This window comes from Otolemur garnettii, unplaced genomic scaffold (assembly GCF_000181295.1).
Source record: "Otolemur garnettii isolate 467f Iridium unplaced genomic scaffold, OtoGar3 scaffold00137, whole genome shotgun sequence".
Classification (NCBI taxonomy): Eukaryota; Metazoa; Chordata; class Mammalia; order Primates; family Galagidae; genus Otolemur; species Otolemur garnettii.
In genome coordinates, this window is record NW_003852532.1 from 3873254 (window position 1) to 3898920 (window position 25667).

At 33.7% G+C, this 25667-nt stretch overlaps 1 protein-coding gene and 1 non-coding gene across 4 annotated transcripts in view; both read left to right on the forward strand.

Moving 5' to 3' along the window:
* The window catches only part of RAP1GDS1 (Rap1 GTPase-GDP dissociation stimulator 1), a 140365-nt gene that overhangs the window by 90619 nt on the left and 24079 nt on the right, over positions 1-25667 (forward strand). For all 3 annotated transcript variants that reach the window (XM_012810563.2, XM_023518399.1, XM_012810565.2), the window contains 2 exons: positions 9636-9764; positions 21330-21455. In XM_012810563.2, coding sequence (XP_012666017.1) covers positions 9636-9764; positions 21330-21455 — 255 coding nt within the window. The remainder of the gene's footprint in view (positions 1-9635; positions 9765-21329; positions 21456-25667) is intronic.
* Positions 14767-14867, forward strand: LOC111728011. The gene has a single exon (XR_002775430.1). It is a non-coding gene; the product is annotated as a small nucleolar RNA U13 (small nucleolar RNA).

The window sequence follows — 25667 nt, forward strand, 5'->3', positions numbered from 1 at the left end:
GATGTTTATCAATTTCAAAAGGTTTGAACCAGCCTTTTAAGCTATCAGCTGAATATATACTCTTTTTTCCCCATTGGTGAAGCAACTGAAACTTTTTATACTCAGAAAGGTAAGTGTGGAATACCTGAGTAGTAAAAGTTACATATAAGTGCTTAGTAGAGAAGTGGTATCAATTGTATTATACGTATAAATAAATCATAATAAAATAAAACGTAAAACTTTTTCCAGTAAAAAACTTTCAGATTCATCCTTTTTGGAAAACTATACCTGTTTTTCATGTGTTAGAAAAGCACTTTTTGATTCTGTAGCCTTCCAAAGTAGCCTGAATGTTTGATAATTATTGCTATCAAAAAGCATATTGATGATTGATATTCAGTTTGAGAACATATGTCAAACTTCCTATTTTTTTTTCATTTAGTTACTAACATTTTAGTTATTCTGTAACTCAGAGAGCTCAAACTGTGAATTGTAGTTATTTTTATCCTATTAGTTTTTTAAATAACTTTTTTCCGGTTATTCTGTACCTCAAAGAGCTCAAATTGTTAATTATAGTTGTTTTTATCTTATTAGTTTTTTAAATAACTTTTTTCCAGCTTTGCTTACCCAATGCCAAAACATGGCAGTCATGACTAAAAATTTCGTTTGGTTATCTAGCTGTTTTCAAATATAACACCATTTTAGCACATAGTAAGAGTTTGGAGAATATTTATTGACTTCTCTGGATACTTAGTATTGTCTAAAATTTTCATTAATAAAATCAGTGCTTGGAAGAGAAATATAATGTTATTGATTTGCATTGTTTTCATTAAATAAGTTAGAAACATTATAAACTCTCACTATGTTAGTTGACATTTCCTACTCATATGCAGTACATGGCAGCAGCAGGTAGGGTGATTGAAAACATGCTGATGGTAAAAACGTACCAGACCTGTAGTTAAACATATCCCATAGCCAGGCGCAGTGGCTCACACCTGTAATCCTCACTCTGGGAGGCCAAGGTAGGTGGATTGCTTCAATGCAGGAGTTTGAGACCAGGCTGAGCAAGACTCAGTTTCTACTGAAAACAGAAAAACTAGCCAAGCATTGTGGTGAGCTGTAGTTCCACAGGCTAAGGCAAGAGTATCACTTGAGCCCAAGAATTTGAGGTTGGTGTGAGATGTCACTGCATGGCACTTTGCCTGGGGCAACAGAGTGAGACTTTGTCACAAGAAAAATAAGAATATCCCATAGGTGATCCACAAACTTGATGAATTTATATTATTTGCATATTTGAATAGAAGCAAACCAGTAACCTATAGCAAAGTATTAGAGACCATAATAACACCAAGGAATATATTCGTGGTCACCATTGCTATATTACAGGTAGCCATGATCAATAAATATCTCATGCAAAACTCTGTAAATAAATTTAATTTTTCTCTTAATAGACTTGTATTAGAGACACAAAATAGAAGGAAAACTGCTACAACTCTTAAAGTTACAACTGATGATAAGCATTAAATAAAATAAGGACTAATTCACTGATTTTACATAAGCCATACTGTAACAGAGAAAAGTAGAGGCAAGAAACATGGCATCAGGAAAGGAAAAATTAGTTCCTTCTAAAATTATTAACTTAACATACATACACTGTGGCTTTTTCATCAGACCTCCATTTTATACAAACATGTGGTTTCTACATATAGAGCTGACTATATTACTAGCTCCCTGTTATTAAAAGACTAATTTCTCTTTTTTTTAATGGTTTCTAAAATTTCTCTGGGATACCTTCACGATAATTTTTTTTTTATTATTTGCTGTGTGGACAGATAATAACTATACAATAGTTGAAAGGAGGCCATCTGTGCAGTTTAGGAAATGTAACTCCTGGGGGTATATTATTGAAGCATAACAACTAAATTTAAGTGTTAAGCTCAGGACGTAAATTCACTTGTTTAAAAAAAGTCCGTTAAGTGTTTTCTGGCCTCTAATTTAAAGATTGTTTAATTTATAATTTTTAGATCCTACTTTGATTTCAGTCAACAGCAATAATTTCACAGTTCATGACTAAAAACTAAAAAGCATTTTGGCCTGAGGCATGTGTTTATCCTTGTATTTTCATATTACAATATTCAGATGAGAAAGAACATTTTCTAGATATTAGATGTCTGAGAAAATGATTTGTTTTGCATGAGGAACTATTTTTAAAGTTTACTTACTGTGGGTACAAGCTAATTAGTAGTTCATATATTTCCTAAATACTAAAGTCTTTTTCCCTAACTCCAAGGGGGAAAAAGTGACAAGAGTTCAAAATTTAAAATTATATCTTTGCAATTCATTGTTTTTCCTTGATGATGGTAATTTTCCAGTATACTATTTTGAATGTATTTTTCTGTTCATTTTTTCCTCTGTTTAGGAAGACATAGGAGATGTACTTTTTTTTTTTTTTTTTTGAGACAGAGCCTCAAGCTGTCACCCCACATAGAGTGCTGTGGCATCACAGCTCACAGCAACCTCCCAACTCGTGGGCTTAAGTGATTCTCTTGCCTCAGCTTCCCAAGTAGCTGGGACTACAGGCACCCGCCACAACAGCCGGCTATTTTGGGATTGTAGTTGTCATTGTTGTTTGGTGGACCTGGGCTGGATTTGAACGCACCAGCTCAAATGTGGCTGGTGCCTTAGCTGCTTGAGCTACATGCACGGAGCCTGGAGATGTACTTTTAATTTCATATCTTATGAAGTCTTATTTGTCAGATTACTCCAGTGAATTAAATGAAGTATGCTAAAGACTTCCACTGTGCAGCTGAGAAGTAGTTAGGCTGTTCTAGTCTTTACTATTTTTCTTCACCTTATTACTAACTGTTAGACCGTATACCAAAAACTTTGTGAATTTTTACTGTTTGTTTAACAGAGTTTTCTAATCAGTTTGGGGAAGCAGGTTGTATTCATGAAATTCTGCTACAAATCTTATTTAAAACATATTATTTCACCGAAGGACAGACTAGTTATTTTGGTCCCTCTTGCTAATTCTGCCTGTTAAATTTGACCAAGTAGACCAGGTTGTCTTCTAGTTATCTTTGTAGACTGTTACTTAATAATGTCTTTACTCAGCATAGTGTTTAGTCATAGTATATAAAATGCACGTTTTGGTCTAATTTCACCATGGTCAAATATTGGCATTAATATTCAGCTTTGGCCATTATAGAATGAACTTCTGAATCCAAGAATCTGAAATATTTTCTCTCTGAAAAACGAAGTGATTATCATAGGTTTTTTGTCAGTGATTTTTAAGAGGCTTAATACTTCAAATTTGGTTATATTATTACAGGAGTAGTACTTTCTCAGCATTTTCAGCTGAAAGATGATAGTATCAAACATATACACAAAGTTTGAGGTTCCAAAAATGACACTGAAGGAGGCATAGAGCTGTTTGGCCTTCTAAGAGCTGAGGCTAGAGCCAGAGGTGAATAAGTACCTCTTGACCAATACCTCTATTTTTGGATGTAATTTAGACAATTTTTCTCCAGAGAGAAACTGAAAATAAAAATATCACATATAAGTTAACTTTTAACTTTTACTTAGTAGTGCCATGTAGTATAAGCAGAGAATAGAGTGGTTTCTCCTAATAAAAGCTGCTTACGCAACAGCTGGTAGTAGTCCTCTTTAACAAAAAAAGAACACTTTTAACTTAACCATTTTCTTTCTGAGATGAAAACAGAGTTTTCTTTAATCAGAGTAGACACATGTATGGAAATTTCCTTCATAGTGATTTTCATTATAACAAGAGTTGATCTGTAGCAAATAATTTAACCTGGAGTGCATATGGGGGGAAAATGCCTACTAGAGCGTAATCATTCTAGGTGTCATGGATTGAGAACAGTAAATGGGTAGGCCTCTAAAGAACAATTAAATATTTTTCCTCTCTCTCCTGTTCCTTTTGCTTTGGGTTTTTGTTTTTATTGCTGCTGCTGTTTTACATTACTCTCACACATGTAGTTTTGTCATTTATCTTTAGAACTTTTACAAAAGGGAAATTTTGCTGTGCAGAGACAATTTTATTTTCAGAACCCAGAAATAACTTTCAAATTCTTTTTTTTTTTTACTGTTAACTTATAGAAAGCAAGAAATGTATAAATGTATTGTTTTAAATCTCCAATATTCTCAATATGAGTCTTACTTTGTTCTTTTGAAAAAAATTTCAATTGTTATTGAAATGTAGAACCTGGAACATAAATTAAAAGAACATAATTAAAAATTAAAGGTAATCTGGGTGTAGAACATATATGCATGTTTTGTGTAAAGAAGTCTTTTTAAATCGTTGATTTGAATTTAACTTGTAACACATAAATATTATATCCTTACCATTAGGCTTAGAACAAAAGTTCTCTGGTTTTCCTTATCAATCAACACAAGATTCTCAGTTAAGAAAAGAAGTCCTACTTATATCTGGGCATTTGGGTACATAAAGGTTTTAACCATTCTTCATCCTCCTGGTGGCTATATTTAGGGGAAAGTGAACACCACATGTAGCCAGTTCTAAATTGGAACTAGTAGATTAATACTTAAATACTCAGCATGAGAAGAAAAACTCAATAAAAAATTCAAGCAGGAGCGGGGAGGAGAGGGCAAAATGGGGTGGGTAAATTCCACTCAAAGGGTACATTACACAAGTGTATGACACACTACCTGGGTGTTGGACCCACTTTCTAATTGGACTTTAATCTTACAAATGCGAACTAAGAACTCTAATCATTTGTTACCCCTACGTTAATCTTATCTTTAAAAAGTTTCCTTTCCACTGTTATGTGTATAATAGAGCTAAACCTTGCTTAATTTAAACTTGGAGCTCTGTACACTATTAATGTCATTTCTAACAAATAATAATTATTACTAGTTTTCTCATCCTTTTAGGGGGGAAATACAGATTTGTTACTAAGTCAAAGGTAGTTTTCTTCAGTCTTTCGTATGCTTAAGTGGTTTGGGGCCAATTTGTATTAGAACTTCTCCTCAAGACTTTATTTGCTTGTTTTCACTGCTTCAATTGTGTATTACTTATTTGACTAGACATAGGGTTTTTAATGCAAGCCTGTAAATAGTAATAACTTATCACTGTATTATGAATTATATATATATACATGTACACATAGCAATGTAGAGACTACATTTTGAATTGTTTGTCGTCTTTTGACAGTTTCATCCTTAAGTTCCATTTACCAATAAGCTTAAAAGTCTTATGGTATTGTTTGTAATGGCTTGAGGAATAAGTTATAATCTTTAAAAACTTATGTTTAGTAATTGATCAACATAACTTCAGTTGAGATACTGGAATTCTCAGCATACTTTTCTGGACCTATATAGTGTATACCAATGTTGTAAACTTAAAACTCAGGGGGAAAAAGGTTCCTCAACTTGAGATCTTCTCTCCAGATCTCCATTCTTTGGAGTTCCATGAGTGTGACCTGAAGAACTTGGAACCGTTGAAACTCAAATGTAGGTAGGTAAGTGTTCACACCAGCGCATGCGTTGATTGCCTTATATCTCTTTGTATATGCATCTGTATTGCACCCCCTCAGTGCCTTTCTTCCTCTTCCTCCCCATAGATCATGTAGGGCCTGTGTCATTTTGGTATTATGTAATTTTGTAAATCTGTATTTTGGTCAGTATTTGTCTGTGATGTGTGTCAGGGGCAGTTTTTTAAAAAAAATCTGCAGATGTTTATGACACCGTGCTGTCTAAAGACTGTGTTTCACATATAAGTGTTTGCTGTATATGGGCCTGGGTTGCATTTTTGTAAAGTGCTGTGTTTGTTGAGCTCTAGTAACATTCCCCTGGAGTTGCTGGTATTTACTGAGGGATGAAAAGTCTTAGTCTTGCAATTGTTTAACTTACCTCTCTACTGTGTCTAGAGAACAAGAACTATTTCTAGTTCCAAGAACATCTTCCTGTTAGCATTTCATTTGAACATTCATGATCCCATGAGTGTCAGCAATTTTCCTTTGAAGCTTTCTTTGGACAATAAATTTTTTAAAAGATGATTAAACCAGGGCGGCACCTGTGACTCAGCAACGGCCCCATATACCAAGGGTGGCAGGTTCGAATCCAGCCCCAGCCAAACTGCAACAAAAAAATAGCCAGGCGTTGTCGTGGGTGCCTGTTGCCCCTCTGAGGCAAGAGAATAGCCTAAGCCCAAGGACTGGAGGTTGAGGTGAGCTGTGACCCCACGGCACTCTACCAAGGATGACAAAGTGAGATTCTTATCTCTTAAAAAAAAGGATTAAACCAATCCTTTTTTTCATTTGTAAGAATATCAGTGTTTATCCTATACAACCAGGAATCCTAAATCCAAAACCACCACCATCACCTACTAAATGGTAACATACTACATTGTAACTGAAATAGGCTAACAGACTCAATTTGGAATATTCTTCTAGGCTTGAGTCCTACTCAGATAAGCAACATGAGATGTCCACGTGCTTTATTAATGTAATTCCTCTCAAAATATTTGAGCACCAAAAGCTAAGATTCATACCATGCTCTTAAATTCTTTTTTTCCTAGTATCACTGCTGCTAAGCACATCATTGAACTTAATGTTTTCCATGTTTTCTCCTTCTCCTCATGTCCTACAAGAATTAAGTGATCCTTTGACATTGGTTCTTAAACCTTTGGTCTCAGGACTTTTCATGCTATATCAAAGAACTTTTTTGTGTATATGGGTTATATCTATTTACTGAAATAGAAAATAAAAGAAAATTTTTTTAAGTTATTTAGTGTTGCATTTTAAAATAAAATCCATTATATGTTAATAAAAGTCATTTTAATGAAAAATATTTTCAAAGCCAACATTGCTGCAAAGAACAGCATTTTATTTTACTGTGATTATGTGATGGTGAAGAATATAATGGCTCCTGCTACAGTTTGGTGCCATTGCCTGGGTTCATGCTAAGGTACCAGCAGTTTTACCTACCATTGTTTCTGTACCACTAGTAAATGTCAACAGAGTTCAAAAGGCAAATAAAAGCTTGGTGTTTTTATGAAAATAGTTCTGATATTGTGACACTCTGAAAGGGTTTCAGGGATACCACTTTGAGAACCATATTCTGAGATGCCTCTTTGTCCATAAAACAAAAGTTTGAGTAAAGGTTTTTTTCCCTCCTTTTCTGGGCTTTCAGTATCCAAGGAGAATGACTTGCCTCCAGTCATTGTGAACAAATTTTAGAGTTATTTGAGTATGATTATTGTTTTAGTTAGCATCATAGATGTAAAAGAAAGCACCCAATTGGTCCAAAATGAGTCTGTCCAATTGGATGACTACATATTTTTCTTTTGTGTGTGCTATATGTGTTGTATGTGAGTATATAATTAATTTGGCTCCTTGGGTAGTTATAAAACACATTTCACAAAGCAACATGATTTTCACGAATTGTGGCAACTCCTACTGTCTGCCATTTGGCTATGCTATTTTTTCTCTAATCTGTCACAATTTCATATAATTACACTTCAGTGAGTGTAATTTTCAATAAGTATAATAATCTCTGTAACACTTCTTAATTTATTGTCCTGCTTTTCCCCAGAACCAAAATTGTTATCATAGAAGCAGTCCAAGAAAACAGTAGATATGCCAAGCTAGGAGAACGTGACGAGCATTATCTTCTAAGTGATAGTCTTCTGTTGAATTATCTCCTTCATAAGATTTGTTACTCCTCTGATGTCCCTAGACTGTTGGATTTTTATAATTTGTACCAACAGAACTGAGGGGGTGTGTGATGCTTACATATATGCAGACATATAGTGGAATTTGACTCTCATTCAATGCATGCGCTAGTGCTCACGCTTACGTACCTGAAATTTGATGATTCAACAGCTCTGCAGTATTTGACAAAGTAGTCAAAATGAATAAATAAGTAAATAAAAATACTGGTAAAGAACAAGAATCTGCAGAGGTGATCTACTAGTAAAGAATCCTATCTTTGGTAAGTAACCAAAATAACTTCTAACTTAGAAAGCTCCTTGATGCATGATCATTATAAATACTTAATGCAAGTACTCTGCCAATATAACATTATGTACCCTGTATTTTCCCTATAAGATAATGTGTTGTAAATCATTAATTGCTTAATTGTGTACTCAGAAAAAATATTTAACACCAAAAGTAAAAAAATAGCATTTAGTTGAATATACTATATTCTTTTATTTTTATCTCCTTTCCATTACAAAACTTGAAATTGTTTTAGGCTATTTGAACTCTAAATGTTAACTTCTCTTTTTCTCAGCTTTATTTTCTATTCTCGTTTTGATAATAGACCCCTTTCTAGACTAGATGGGCTCCCACACCCAAACCAGTTAATTATTTGTAATTATCTAGTCATCCGTGTTCAGGGACAATAAATGCTTTGACTGTCTCTTCATACTTCATTCTAAATGCAGAAAGAATTAACAACAAAGACTACCAAGCAAGTAATCAACTGGCATATGCGATAGCTCAATGCTGCCTTTATGTTCTTTTCTGATAATCACCCATCTACCTCCTTATCTACAGGTTAAGAACTGTGAAGAGTAATAAAGAGATTAGCAGGCCAACCTTGTCAAGGGATTTGAGCTATAAGGAATTGTGTTTTGTAGCAGAGTTTTACCTTTAGATTCCAAATTGGTAACTTCAAAGAATTTGGGGAAAATTATTAGCTTAAAAATGGCATATGATTTTAAAGAGAGAAAAAATTTTTTGAAAGAACATTATGTCTTTGATGAACAAGTTATAATAGTAATAGTGTTTTGCATAAATGTTCCCATGTCTCTCTTCTTAGCTTATTCTGAGAGGGAGTACTTTCGGTTTTCATTTTGGTTCATTTACTTTTAACTTTGCTGCAGGTATTCTATTATCATTGCCCATGAAGATAATGAAAATCCAAGACATGTTGAATATTTTAAAATCAGTTAGTTGGTTAGAAAATGAAAGCAATGATGACAAGGCCATGTTGATCTCTTCTCCTCTCAAGCTATATTTTTCTCTCTTTTTACTGAGATGATCTGTCACTATAAATAAAAGCTTTAAGAAAAAGAAAAAACTGTAGGTATCTCATTTTCTTCTCCTTGTTGAAACTACATTCAGCCATCAAAGAATGCTGTGCTTGCAAATACTCAGAACCACTCATTTTTGTGTATGTATTATATACTTTTCATTTTTTATTTTGAAGTAACTGTTTTTAAAGGATTCTAAGGGTTTTGTCTCCTTTCTTCATCTTTATTAACTTGCTGTTTTTCTTACACTTTTTGTATATTCTGTGATTTCCTATAATTCAAAGGTTACTTTGTCTAACTTTTCACTCCAGAACTAGAGATAATGTTTAATTATTTCACTTCTTAAAAGCCTGATGTTTAAAGGTGTAAGACCATGTTTTAAAAAAAGACTAATGATTTGATATATTCTTTAAGTTATTTTCATTTCTAGTTATTTTTTTGGGGGGGTCATTGAAAAGATTTAAAACTCAATTCTTCTGAACTAACGTGTTTAAGATGTGTTTAAATGTCCATATGAATGGACTTCATTTTCCTTTACTGTGCTCTAAATAGCATTGAATTTACAATAGGGAGAATAAGAAGTATTTTCTTTTTACACATGTGAACACTTTGTTTTTTTTTTTTTGTTTTTTTTTTACAGATTCCCTTCAAGCTCAGCTTATCAATATGGGTGTTATTCCTACTCTAGTGAAATTACTGGGCATCCACTGCCAAAATGCAGCGCTTACAGAAATGTGTCTTGTTGCATTTGGTAATTTAGCAGAACTTGGTAAGTCTTAGACATGAACCACAAATGTAATTAACTTATTAATACATTTATAATAAATTTTCTTTTGTATGTTAACCTGGAAATTCATTTAGATGATATTAATTTTTTAAGCATTTAAGACATTCACTTTAATATTTTAAAAGTAAATCCAATTAGATCTTTTAATTATATTGTTAATAATTGTAACTACTTCTTCCCTAATTATTTTATGTATTATGGTTTAATATTTACATTCTGCATTATATAGAAATAAGATATAATTTATTGCATTTTAAACTGCTTATCAGGAAAAGAAGAATCTTGTTGACTAAGGTAGGTTCTTCCTCCTCTTTTCACAAAATTCAAAAAAGTGACAGTATTTTTTATAAGAATATATTTGTAACAGTATTAGGAAACAAAATGTGACAAGTCCTTAAAAATCATAAGGCAATCAGGCAGAATAAAGCCAAAGCTGGGGACACATCCTAGTCATACCCTAGGAAAGAGACGGGGTGTGGAGGCTGTCAGTCCTCTTCTAGGGTTTATTTTTCCTCCTCATCTCCCTTTCTCCTGTGACTCCTGACAAAAGTTACAGCTCCTAGTCTGGCTCTACCCCACAACCATGTTCATAATAAGTTTTTTTTATGGGCATAGTAAGTGAACTGGTGCTTTGTTGTAGCTTTAAATGTAATCATTGTAAGAAACAAATACATAGATTCTATTAATCATCCTTGTATTATAAAGAAACAAAAGTAACACCAAGACTTCCCATCTTGGTTTCACGTCTCCACATCTTAGACTTCAAAGTAAGGGAATACAAATCATTTATCAGAGATATTTAGTAAAAGTCATTCTTAGTAAATGGGCCATATTCTAGCATTTGTGACTATTTCTCATCTTTTTTCTTTTCCTCTTTATACTAGCTTAACACATTTTTACCATCATTCAGGTGAGACCAAGAATGAAAGAACATTCATTCAAGGCTTCACAAAGTTATTTTCCATTATTAAACGGAATGTAGGTGTTTGTAATCAGTATAGTTAGTAGAAATGAAACACATCAGATTATAATTCCATACTGATTGTGTTGGTCTTTGTGGTTCAAATCTCTCTTCTTTTAGTTTTATCAAACTCTAAGAGTGGAAGTCATTTACTTTTGCATTTTATTTTATTTTATTTTAAGTAGCTTGTAGAACCTCACTGTCCAAAGCATAGCTACTAGCCATGTGGCTAATGAGCACTGAAATATAAATAGTCTGAACTGAGATGTGCTGTAAGTATAAAATACTCAATGGATTTTTTATGTTGCTTGTGTGTTGAAATAATAATTAGAATATACTGGTGGAATATTTAATGTAACTTTTTTACTAATACATATTAATATACAATTCTGTTTTCAACTCTCATATTTCTATTGGACAGTGATGTTCTAGAAAATAAACTCTGCAATAAAGTTATCCTTTCCCCTGGGTAGGCCACTTCCCCCCTCCTTTTTAATGTTTTAGGACAGGACATAAAAGAGCTCATCTCACCTAACCTTTTAAAAAAGGCAATACCAAGTAAGGAAAGTATAGTAATACTTGGGTAGGCTGTGCTGGCATGGGATTATATAATTGCAATTGCTTGCTCAGGATCATTTCGTTGCTTTTATGGTTGTATGTCTAAATTTTATAAATGCTGCAATGTCAGAAGCTGTGCGTAACTCTGCTGCTGAACCTCATGGTAAGGAAGTTGTTGGTCCACTATACTCCAATAAATTGTCATCCATTTTTCAAATGGGAGTTGAGGAGAAAGGACTAGTTATCATTACCTCCTCTGGTGAAATGAATATAATAAAAGCTATAGTAATAGAAGAGGGTGGGCCTTGAGAGAGTTTAGTCATAGGGATCTTGTATTTTATAATAAAAGGGGGTCCTGGATTTATTTTAAACCTCACTCACCTTTACAGTCAGTCATCCTCTGAAGTAAACAGGGCCTACCCTTAAAGTTAATCCAACCCTGTGATATATTTAGTAATATGAGCTTGGGATCATGCTTATATAGTAGGGGGGCTCTTTCTGGCAGGGAGTTCTGTGAAAGGCAGTTAGTACATATGTATTTAAATTACATAGACGAGTAACTTGCACAGTTGAACTTTTAAATCATTCATGATATAAATATTAGTATAGCTCTTGCTATGTTTAAAACATTACAATATAACATAAACACTTCTTCAGAAGTGTCTCCTAGAAACCCAGATTTTAAACAACTTACCCTTAAGGTAATAGTTTTAAACTTCTTGGACTGTGGCCAACAATAACCAATGTATCTAGTGTTACTTTTAACTGCATAAACACCTGAAACTAGTCAGTGCAGTCTGGTAGTTCATACTCTATTTTCTAAAATTCTGGCCACAGTCCTAATTGGTTACTTATTAGTAGATCTCTATCTGGCATTTGAAAAATATAACCTTATAGGATCTCCATTGTATGTGAATCATTTGAAAAGCACTTTTTTGTGTTAGAGAAAAAAATATTTGATATATCGTCTCTTAAAAAAGAACTTGAATTCTCACACAAGTCTTTAATAGTTGCACTGTCATTTCTGATTGTATTATCTGTAGTTATTATATGTATAATATGTAAAGCTTATCTGTTATGAATTTGGTTTATTCAGACTTTAATTAGGCACTTAAAATTTCAATGGAAATGACAAAAATCTCAATGATTATGCTTGCTTTGCTGAGTACTTATAAAATTTTCATTTAAAGGTTAAATATATACTTGCAAAATGAATGTTTTAAAGTTTCCCTAAGGTACACCATGCCAGCAGGTGCTTTCTCATTAAGCAGTGTTTTTACTGAGCCCTCTGGATTTCAAAGATGCCTACAAAAACTGTGTTAGAAGAATCAAAGGGAATGCTTTGGGATTGAATCCAATTATTTTATTTTGGGGGGGTAAAAAAGTGACAGGTTTACCAAAAGGTAAAAACCTGGAAATAAACATAATTAAATTGGGAAATGGGAGTTTGATTGGACAAATGAATAAGGAAAAATAATTTGGGAACATAAAAACAGAGCACAGCATACTGGTCGAGATAAGTGCAAAGTTACAAACTTAACTTTGACTATCTTATTGTTTCCATAACTAGGAAAATATATCGTTGAAAAACTGCTTCTAAACACTGTCATATGAGTTGCCTGTGTTAAGATACCAGATATGTTTGGGAGATTCCATAGACTACATCTTTTCCCCCATTCAATATGAAAAGATGGATGTAGACCCAGTTTAATTCAGCCCAGTTTCATACTTTCTACTTTTGGCTATTCTATTTGGAGGAAAAAAGAGTAAAAGAGAAATTTTGCTTTAGCTAGTATGACTTCTAGCATTTACATCATAAGTCAGTTATGTCCATGTAATAGCGAGGTTATACATCAACACAGAAATGGAACACATATGCCTCGGAATAATTTTTCTCTTTTCAGTGTGAAATTTCTTACCCATGAGTTCACAACTGTTCTATTTTTATTGACTCAGGTAAATATCAAGTGTCTTAAACATTCATATTGCACACTTCTGGATATGATAAAGATAAAATAGAAAATAATGTAATAAGTGTGGTCTTTTGCAATTGGGAGCAGAAAAGAAAAATGTAGCTGTCTCATTAAACTTTATAAATGTTGTGGGATTAAAGGTATTTACATATTTTTAACTAATGAAAAATTCCACTTCCTCCTGATTTTTATTTGTGCACACACAATATTAAAGAGAAATTGTCCTCGTTCATATGCACCCATATTTCTTATGTTTAAAATTATAGCATAAATACACTTTTTTAATGTTTGCATTCCTATTAAACATTATGGATTAAACAGCAAGGTGTTTCCCCTCTTTTTAAATTTTAGTTGGAAACCAACTCTGTGATAAAGAGCTTCATTTTTTAAAGGCTCAAACTCTCAAGGAAAAATCAAAATGGAACAAGAACATTCTAAGAAGTTCAAGAACATTTTGTGACCCATCACCTCTTACAACTCCTAATCATTTTTTTAGCAACTAATTGATTATCAATGGCAGAAAACTAGAGAGGTGAGGGCAGCCTCTAACATGGAAGATATTTAAACAAATAGAAAAAGGTAGTTTGAAGGAAGTAGAAACTGCAGGGTAAGAAAAAAATCTACTCTTTTCAGATATATGAGAAAAAATTATTGTAAACATAAAGAGAACAAAAGAGTTTAAATGTTAAAAACAGTAAAGATGAAAGAAAATGTGTAGAGAAATATGCAAAAGTAAAGCAAAGAAAAAGAGATAGAATTAAATGCAAGAAATCTAGAAAGAGAGAAATGTTAGAGAGGAGGAAATTGCCATATAATTCAAGAACCAAAGTACACACTTTCCAGATTGAAAGCATCTATCTATGTGAAATTTTAGAATGCTGGTAATAAAGAAAACATCTTAGAAGCTTCTAGAGAGAGTAGAAGGTATAAAGTTGCATAGAAAAAGTTATGAATCAGCAGACATCAGATATCTAAAACACAGCCAAAAGAAAATGGAATAGTGCTTTCAAAAATTTGAGAAAACCCAGAGTAATTAGGCAAGAAAAGAAAGAACACCTCAATGGAAAGGACAAAATCAAATAGGGACAATTTGCAGACCATATGTTCATACATATGAATAGAATAACCAAAGACTCTACCAAAAAAAATCTTAGAATAAACAAATTAAGTTATAAGATACAAAATCAGCATAACAAAAAATCAAGTGTTTCTATACAAGAACCACAAACTAGCTGAAAAAGAAATCAAGAATGCAATCCCAGGTAGCGCATGTGGCTCAAAGGAGTAGGGAGCTGGCCCCATATGCCAGAGGTGGCAGGTTCAAACCCAGCCCTGGGCAAAAAAAAAAAAAGAAATGCAATCTCATGTACAATAGCTACAAAAAAATAAATAAATAAAATATCTAGGAATAAATTCAACCAAGGAGGTAAAAAGACCTCTGCAAGGAGAACTATATAATACAAAACACTGGTGAAAAAAATTAAAGGGATGAATCCTTTTGTAGTTCATAAACATGATTGGTTGTTCACATGCATGTGTGAAATGTTCTTTTCTCAAGCCTTGTTATGACATTGGCACATTAATTTTTTTTCCCCTTTTTGTGTCAGAAGGTAAAGAGGATACAAATGGGAAGACAGCTCATGCTCATAGAGCAGAAGAATTAATACTGTTGAAATAATTATGCTCCCCAAAACAATCTAAAGATTCAGTGCATTCCCTATTAAAATACCAATGACATTCTTCACAAAAACAAAAACAATCCTAAAATTTATATGGAATCACAAAAAATTGTCAATAGACAAAGCAATCCTGAGCAGAAAAAACAAAGCTGGAGGCATTGCACTACCAAACTACAAAGCTGTAGTAATGAAAACAACATGGTACTGGCATTAAAAACAGACACACAGATCAGCAGAACAGCAAACCCAGAAATTAATCCATGTATCCACAGCCAACTGATTTTTGACAAAAGTGCCAAGAACACTCACTGGAGGAAAGATACTCTTCTATAAATGGTGCTAGGGAAACTGAATCAGAGACTTAAATGGAACACTAAACTTGTGAAACTAGTAGACAAAAATATAGGGAAAACGTTTCAGGACATTGGACTAGGAAATATTTTATGAATAAGACCTCAAAGTCACAGGCAAAGAAAAGCAGAAATAAGGAAGTAGGAGTATGTCAAACTAAAAGTTTCTGTACAGCAGAGGAAACAATCAATAGAATGAAGAGAATCTCCAGAATGGGAGAAATATTTGCAACTTGTCTGACAGGAAATTAATATCCAGAATATAAAAAGAACATCTCAATAGCACAAAACCTATCAGTACAATTGAAAATGGGCAAGTGATCGAAAAAGACATTTCTCAAAAGACATCATACAAAGGGCCAATAAATATATGAGGGTGGGAAAGGGTTCAACATCACTGATCAGGGAAATGAAATCAAAACTACAATGAGGTATCATCTCACCCCAATTAAGATAGCTGTCATCAAGACCAAATTTAACAAATACAAGGATGTAGAGAAAGGGGAATTCTTATATATACATAGAGAACAGAATGGAGATCCCTCAAAAGAATCCCTTGTGATCCTGCAATCCCACTACTATATATTTATCCAAAAGAAAGGAAATACACTAAAGAGACATCTTCCCCCCCCCATGTTAATTGCAGCACTATTCACAGTAGTCAAAATATGTAATCAAACTAGGTATCCAACAACAGATGAATGGATAAAGAAAATGTAGTATACATACACAATGGAATTTAGCCATAAAAAAAATAAAATTCTGGCATTCACAGCAACTTGGATGAAGTGGAGGACATTATGAGAAATAAGCCAGGAGCAGAAAGTTAAACACTACGTGTCCTCATTTATATGTGGAAAAAATTGATTTCATAGAAATAAAATGTAGGCAAACAAAGACTATTAAAGCCTAGAAAGGAAGGATAATGGGGAGAAATTTGTTAAAAGGATAGAAAATTAAAATTAGATTTAAGGAGTAAATTCTTGTGTTGTGTCCCTCTGCAGGATGACTATAGTTAACAGTAACAGTTCTAGATAAGTAGAAGGATATTGAATGTTCCCAACACAAAGAACTGATGTTTGAGATGGCAGATATGCTAATAACCCTGATCTGATCACTAAATATATATATACAGAAACATCACTGTGTACCTTGTACATACATACATTATATATCTATTTTAAAAATTAAATTTAAAAAATTTTAGTGGATATTATTTCCAGCATAGAACCCTATACACAAACTATGAATCAAGTGTGGGATTATATAAAAATATAGTCAAATAGAACATCTCACAAAATTGGCTTCTTGTATGCTTTTCCTTTGGAAGCCACTGGAAGATGGGTCTACCAAAACAAGGGATTTAAATTAAGGGAAACTACATAGAAGCCACGAAATGAGATCCAGCAGGAAAATAGGAATCCCTAACATTATGGTTATGTTATAGTCCCAAATGGTATATTTTCAAGGGGCAAGCAGGCCAGATTGGAATATGACAAAAAGCTGGTTGGGTGGGGGTTTGCGGAGTTCTTATAGGAAGTGAAATGATTAAAATTTAGAGTGAATGAGAGTATTAAAAGATGAGGGCTGGGCGTGGTGACTCACACCTATAATCCTAGCCCTCTGTGAGGCCCAGGTGGATGGATTGCCTGAGCTCAGAGGTTTGAGACCATCCTGATCCAGAGTGAACCAGAGTGAGACCCCATCTCTACCAAAAAAAGCTGGGTGTTGTGGTGGGCATCTGTAGTCCCAGCTAGTCGGGAGGCTGAGGTCAAGAGAATTGCTAAAGGAGGAAAAGAAAATTAAAAAAAAAAAAACTTCAAACTAAGATGATTGAAAGCTAGTTGAAAGCAAAATTTAAAAAAAGAAGATGAGGTTACCAGACTTCAAAACATGGCTTACCATTATGTTTGGGGGTCACCACAACATGAGGAACTGTATTAAAGGGTCTTGACATTAGGAAGGATGAGAACCACTGATTTAACAAATGGAAATATATTACTGGGATCTGATCAAACTAAAAAGCTTCTGCATGATGGCTAAGGGCACTGCAAATAAAGCAAACAGCCTTCAGAATGGGAGATTTTTTTAGAGGTTATGATGCTGACAAAGGTCTCAGAACTAAAATCTATAGAGAACTCAAATTGATAAGAAAAGAACAAATAACCCCATTTCTTTGTGGGCAAGAGACTTGAACAGAAACTTCTTTGAAGATAACATGTGAATGGCCAACAAACACATGAAAAAATGCCCATCTTTATCAGAGAAATGTAAATCAAAACAACTTGATATATCACCTAGCTCCATTAATAAGATTAGCCCATATCATAGAATCCCAAAACCGCATATATTGGCAGGGATATGGAGAGAAAGGAACACTTCTCCACTGTTGGTGGGATTGCAAACTAAGCCTTTTTGGAAAGTATGAAGAATTCTCAAGGAACTAAAAGTTTACCTACTGTTTGATCCTGCAATGCCATTACTAGGTATCTACCCAAAAGAACAAAAATAAGTTTACAAAAAGACATTTGCACCAGAGTGTTTATTGCAGCCCAATTCAAAATTGCCAGGTTGTAGAAGCAGCCCAAATGCCCATCAACCCATGAATGGATTAACAAATTGTAGTATATGTATACGATGGAATACTATGGAGATTTTATGATGGTGCTGAAAAATATTCTTCTTAGTAAAGTATCTCGAGAATGGGAAAAGAAGTATCCAGTGTACTCAATACTATTATGAAACCAATATATAATCACTTACACATTCATGCGAATGATAAAAAAAATATAGTCCAGAAAGAAGGAGGGGTGAGGAGGACAAGTGGAGGGAGGGTCTTTGGTGGGATCTCACCTAATGTGCAAAATGCAAGGGTACATTTCAAAACAACTAAGAGCATATTATAAATGTCTTACCACAAAAAAAGTAAGTGTGATGGTTATGTTAATCAGTTTGATTTAAGCATTCCACATTGTATATCATCAAATCATAACATTGTACCCCATATATGTATACAGTTATGATTTAATAAGAATTAAGTTTTTAAAAAAGATTAGACAACTGGTAGAAACTAAGCAAATGAGAAACAGCAATTCCAGGGTAAATGAAATAATGTATTATAAAATACAAGTATTGATAAAACCAAATTTTTAGTATATTAGGAAGATTGAGACTATGGTAGAGACAGGGAAGAAAGATAGTGCTTTATCCTTCATAGTAAAAAGTTGCTAAAAATACCTAAAATTCAGTAAGTAGCAGTACAAATGTGTTATTTAGAATTGGGAAGTAATAATGTATTTGCTAAAAGAGCTTTATGTACTTCTAAGGAAGAAAAAAAGGAGGAGAGGAAACTGGAGTCTGTTAATATTAGGTCAACTCCTTAAACTTATTTGTAATTTTGATAAAGATAAACCCTTAGAAAATGAGCCTTCTTGGTAAAGGTTTATGACCCTTCTCTTAAGGGTATATGGCATTTAATTCAGAGATATTATCCAAATCCTACTTAATACTGTCTTTTCACTCTGCTCACCTGTAGGATGAGTACAGAGCTTGCGATTTTCTGTATTTATGATGGTGCATTGTTTCCTCATCCTGGCAGACAGCCCAGGTTACATAGTAGCAGTGATTTGGTTTCAGTTTAATAAATGTTAGGAGGAATAGAATATGGATTGGAAGGCAAGTAATGCTAATGATATTATCTTAAAGAATAAGAGCATGGAATTAAATGAAAGATCGTGTCTGTATACTTCACTATAATTTTATGTTACTGAAATTCATTTCAGTTGGGGAATTCTCTAAAGCTGGAGACCAACCAGCAATGTTCAGAACTCAAATTACCCCTATTTATATAAAATTAGCCTCCTTTTAGGGCAAGGTGTACTGGCCTTTGCAGAATTTAGTCTCTAGGAATTAGGTGACATTGGAAAATTCACCTTATTCCTACTTTTTTATCTTCGATTGGATTTTCATCATTTTGGCATAGATATATTGGTATATGCATCAAGAGCAGTGTAATAGAAAAAAATCAAAACTGTATTAAGTCATAACTAAAATTTGTGTTTCTTTTTTCTCTTTTATTGATTTTGTATTTTTATTTGATATTAACACAGAAATTTACCAGAGACCAGAAAGCAGAATCTAATTATCATATTCATTTATGTGTTCATTTGGTTATTTAATCAGCCAGTTTATTTTGAACAGCTGCTTTGTACTAGGCACTGTCCCATGCACTGTGGTTGAAATAATATACTGTCCCTGCCTTCCAGAATCATAATAGTTTAATGGGGAAAATGGAAACTTTTGCAAGTAAATTAACATGTAATTACAAATTGTGGTCATTACTAATATGAGAAAGTAAGGGAGTCAGATGAGGGACTAATTTAAATTGGAGGCATCAACTCTAGAGGGAAAGCATTTTCAGGCAGTATTTTAAAATGTTTACCTACTATATACAGTAGCTTTCTGAGGAAGCTGCCTCTATCAAAACTAAATAAGTGAAGGAGAAACAGGCATCTACTACAGGAAGGAGGAGAAATGATCTATCGAACTAATGATAAAGAGAGAGTCTGGAGTGCCAGCTCTGCCCCAAACAGAGAACAACTAGTATAGTTTGGAATTCGTCAGAATTTTCTGAAAGTTCTCTTGGAAAATTAGTAGGATACCTAACACAACCAAAGAAATTGAGAGAATTGGAAAGAAAAATGGATTCTGATTGTATTTTGGAGGAAGATTGGTGATTCATTGATGTGAAAATTGAGTAAGAACAAATGAGCCCTGACTCTTATTTTTACATGTAAATATAGGGATGTTAATTTACTCAGTTAAGGAAACCTGGAGGAAAAACAGTATTCAGGGTATATCAAAAGTCTTTTTTAGGCATTGAGTTTTGGATACTGGAGAAATATTCAAGTAGAGCTGCCAAATGGGCAGATAAATAAATAGCCTGGAGGCCAGAAGAGGATAGTACTGTATTTGTATAAACGTGTCAACACAGAGATGCTGTTTGATGCCATGGAAGAGAATTAGATTGCCTAGGGTGAGAGTAAGGATTGAGAAGGTAGGAAATCAAAGGACCAACTCCCAAGGAACTCCAATTAAAGAAGTCTGGTGGAAAAGCAGAACAGTTATAGGAGACAGCGGAGTGTAGAGGTGGACCAAAACAAGTTTGAAGGCATTTTGGGAATGCATGCCAGTTGCAAAAGTAGAGGCAGTGAACATAAACAATGTAAACTGAGAAACTTATTTGTAAAGTGAATGAGATCGAAGGGTAGTTGAAGAAAGAAGTGGAGAAAAGGGAAGGTGTTTGTTTTGAATATTTTTTATGTGATATACCAAAGCACATTTAAAGCTGATAGATAGTGAGGAGTGTCCAACCTCCAGCCCGTGGGCAGCAGCAGGAAGACTATTCGAGGATAGTTTTGCTTATCTGTGGTGTCCAATATCACAGGAAGTTCCACAGACCTTTTTTATTTGCTCATCAATTTTTGTTAGTGTTCGTATATTCAATGTATGGCCCAAGGAAAGTCTTCCAATGTGCAGCAGGGAAGGAAAAAGGTTGGACACTTGTTGTAGAGTCAGGTTGGAGAAGCCAAAGAGGCAAGCGGGGAGGAATGGGCCTTTAATGGTAGGTATCTTGGCACTAGTGCAAAAACATACTAATTTAATGATATTAAAGATCATATGATAAGTCACCTTTAATTCAGCCATGTAAAATATGTTATGAGTAATTTTTCTTCTTTGACTAAAAGCCTTGAAATTGAATTTATGACTAGTTTTGTTGTTGCTATGGTTACCTATATGTTATGCTAGTGAACATCTTTTATAGCCTCAACTGTAATTGACTTAGAACATTTTTTAAAGCCTTGGATGTTTTTCTTTTCAGGGGCATTATAAATTCATTTGATTGTTCCTGTACTTGAAGAATGTTGTATTTATCAGTAATGGTACAAAATGACCAAGTATTAAAAATAATAGGAAATAGGTTTTGAATTTAGTTTTGTTTGCTTACTCTGAATTTTATTTTACAGAGTCAAGTAAAGAACAGTTTGCCAGTACAAACATTGCTGAAGAGCTAGTTAAACTCTTCAAGAAACAAATAGAGCATGATAAGAGAGAAATGATTTTTGAAGTTCTTGCTCCATTGGCAGAAAATGGTGAGAAAACAAATGCACCTTTTGATTTTAGATCATGTAGACTTTCAGTTTTTTCTAGTATTACTAATTGCCAGCTATTTAATTCAAAACTCTTCTTTGTTTTATTAGTGATGTGGTTAAATTTTATTTTGGATATATCTAACTTCAGCTATATTTGCTTTATAATCGTATCTACGTTGACCATAGCTACTTTCTAAGTTTCTCTGATTTTAAACTCTTAGCAAAAGCTGCTTCTGTAGTTAATGCGTTTTTTGTGCCATTCTGGAAAAGGTTGCTGAGATGGTGAACTTTTATTTCTGTACCCTTATAAAGCAAAAGTGGTAACAATTAGTCTTGGACCTGGCAACAGTAAAGATACTGGTAAACTGTTCTCTTTCGGAGGCAGAAAATCTTAAGATATGTACCCTAAGAGTAAGAATGAGTCAGAATAAAAAGAAACCATATCAACCATACCGTATCAAATACAGGGTCTAGCTAATAAAGAGGACCACACACGGGAAGGCAAGACACACTATCAGTAAGAACAGAAAATAGCAACAGATCTCTAGGCACTGGAATTACTAGACATTGACTCAAAACAGGTATGCTTATTATGTTCAAAGTGTTAAAAGGCAAGCTTAAAAAATTTAGAAAGAAACTAACAACTTTTAAAAAGCAACAAAGCAGGTTTAAAAAAAGTGAAAATTCCTGGATTGAAAAATATAACCAAAATTAAGAATCTCTAATGGGTAGCTGTAACAGCAGAGTTGATAGATCTAGCTGAATTAAAGAACCAGTGAACTGGAAGACTGTACTTCATTATGGATTTCTTTCCAAAGAAAAAACCAGTTTACTTGAAAGAGCATAAGAAGTACAGAGGATAGTGAGAAGCTCTCATACCTGTGTTTTTTTGAAGTCCCAGATGGAGAGCGGAGAAGGGGGATTAGAAGAATGCATACAGAGGCAACATTTGAAAAAACTTTGGCCAAAAATTTATCAGAAATTATGAAAGATACCAGAAATTCAAGAAGCCAAACGAACTCAAAACATGATAAACATAAAGAAATCCACATCTACATGCATCATACTGAAAATGTGGATAACATGACAAAATCTTAAAAGTATACAAAAAAATAGATTACCTTCAAAGGAACAGCAGTTTAGCTGACAGCTAACTTCTTAAGAGCAACAATGAAAGTCAGATGTTATAAAGATTATTTGTTAGAGAGAAGGAAACTGATATAGATGCAGAGAAGAATAAAGGCAAAAAACAAAAACCCTAGTAAATATGTAAGAAAATCTCATGACCACTGAATATATAAAATAAAAATAAACTATTATGAGGTGTTAAATATACCACAAAATGAGCATATAAATCAGAGGAAAGGGCAGTGCCAATAGTTCAGTGGGTGGGGTGTCAGCCACATACACTGAGGTTGGCAGTTTCAAATGTAGCCCAGGCCAACTAAAACAACAACTACAACAACAACAAAAATAGCCAGGCATTGTGGCGGGCACTTGGAAGGCTGAGACAAGAGACTTAAGCCCAAGAGTTTGAGGTTGCTGTGAGCTGTGATGCCACAGTACTCTACCCAGGGTGACAGCTTGAGATTCTGTTTCAACAAATAAATAAATAAATAAATAAATAAATCAGAGGAAATGCAAAAGGGTATTATTATGCAAAATAATACCCCTGTATGTGCACATTATCTTAAAGAAGTTACTATTAGACTCTCATTAGTCAATGATACAACGATTTCAACTTTTAAGGTGACTATTACAATAATGTTTTCAAACAATATACAACTATCAAATTAATAGAAGGATTTATGAAAAGCTTTTTTTTAAATGCTCTAACAATCCAAAATAATAGAAGAGAGGAAAGAAAAAGGAACACGGAACATAGGAGACAAACAGAACATTAAAAATGTTGAGTTAAGTCATAGTATTTCAGTAATTAAACATGTGTGGCCCAAATGCTTTAATTAAAAGACCATTTGTTGCGGGGCATGGTGGCTCATACCAGTAATCCTAGCTCTCTGGGAGGCTGAGGAAGGTAGATTGTTTGAGGTCACCAGTTCAAGACTAGTCTGAGCAAGAGATCCTGTCTCAAAAAAAAAAAAAAAAAAACCAGGCATTGTAGCAGGCACCTATAATCCCAGCTACTCAGAAGGCTGAGGCAAGAGGATGGCTTGAACCCAAGAGTTTGAGCTTGTTTTGAGCTGTGACTCCACAGCACTCTATGAAAGGTGACAAAAGGAGATTCTGTCTTTAAAAAAAAAGACCATTTGTCAATTGGGTTTAGAAAACCAATTATACTTTTTAAAATAAGCAACACTTCTTTAATACAAGGGGATTTAATGGATTGAGAATAGAATAAAGAAACTATAGCATTCAAACATAAAGAAGGTCATGGTAATTATACAAATATCAAAATAGATTAAGAGGAAAAGACTTGGCAGAGGTAAAGATGGTCCAGTTCATTTGGAAGATACAACCATTATACATTACCTCAAAAAATATGAAGCAAAATATTCAGAACTATGAGGAAAAATTTACAAATCACAAGAATCATGGGAGATTGTAATGTCTCTTTGAGTAATTTATAGAACAAGCAGATAGAAAAAGATTTAGAAGATTGGAACAACGTAAGAAAATTTATTTAGTGGAGATAGTTTAGAACAGTGCACCCAACTGCAGAGCCCTTTCTTTTCACTATATATGAAACACTTAAGAACATGTGTGCTTGTCATGAAAGAAATTTCAAAGGATTGTCATTATACAGAGTATTTATCTGACTTAAGTGAATCATTTAATAACTAATAAAAAGCTAGGAAATCTCTTATGTTTAGATATTAAGAAATACACTTCTGATACCTCAGAAGTCAAAAAAAAGAATCATAATGAAAATTAGAAGTGTTTCCAATAATGAAAATGAAAATACTATATCTCAAATTTTATGTGATGCACATAGAGCCATACTTAGAGGGAAATTTTTGCTATATTGATAACAAAAATATAATAAAAGGGTTTTTTTCTTTCTGGATAGATGCCCAGTCATGGGATTGCAGGATCAAATGGGAGGTCTAGGTTGATTTCTTTGATATTTCTCCATACTTCCTTCCAAAAAGGTTGTATTAGTTTGCAGTTCCACCAGCAGTGTAAAAGTGTTCCTTTTTCTCCACATCTGCACCAGCATCTGCAGTTTTGAGATTTTGTTATACAGGCCATTCTCGCTGGGGTTAAATGATATATCAGGATAGTCTTGATTTGCATTTCTCTAATAATTAGGGATGATGGACATTTTTTCATATGTTTTCTAGCGATTCGTCTCTCTTCCCCATTGATGTATGGGATTGTTGGGTTTTTTTCTTGTGGATTAATTTAAGTTCTGTATAGATCCTAGTTATTAAGCTTTGTCTGATTCAAAATATGCAAATATCCTTTCCCATTGGGTAGGTTGTCTATTTGCTTTGGTTGTACAGAAGCTTTTCAGTTTAATTAAATCCCATTTGTTTATTATTGCTGCTGTTGCTATTGCCATGGCAGTCTTCATAAAGTCTTTCCCAGGCCGATATCTTCCACTGTTTTTCCTATTAATTGTCTGAGGATTTTCATTGTTTCATGACTTAAATTTAAGTCTTTATCCATCTTGAATCAATTTTTTGTGAGTAGAGAAAGGTACGGGTCCAGTTTTAATCTTTTACATGTGGATATCCAGTTCTCCCAGCACCATTTATTGAATAGGGAGTCTTTCCCCCAGTGGACCTTCTTTGGTTTATCAAAGATTAGGTGGTTGTAAGTTGTTGGTTTCATTTCCTGGTTTTCAATTCGATTCCAAACGTCTGTGTCTCTACTTTTGTACCAGCACCATGCTGTCTTGACCACTGTGGCCTTGTAGTACAGCCTAAAATCTGGTATGGTGATACCCCTGGCTTTGCTTTTATTATTAAGAACTGCATAAGCTATACAGGTTTTTTTCTGGTTCAATACAAAATGCAGAATCATTTATTCCAAGTCTTGGAAATAGGATGTTGGTATTTTAATAGGGATGGCACTGAATCGGTAGATTGCTCTATGAAGTATAGACATTTTAATAATGTTGATTCTTCCCAACCATGAGCATGGTATGTTCTTCCATTTGTTAATATTCTCTGCTATTTCCTTTCTTAGGATTTCAGAATTTTCTTTATAGAGGTCCTTCACCTCTTTTGTTAGGTATATTCCTAGATA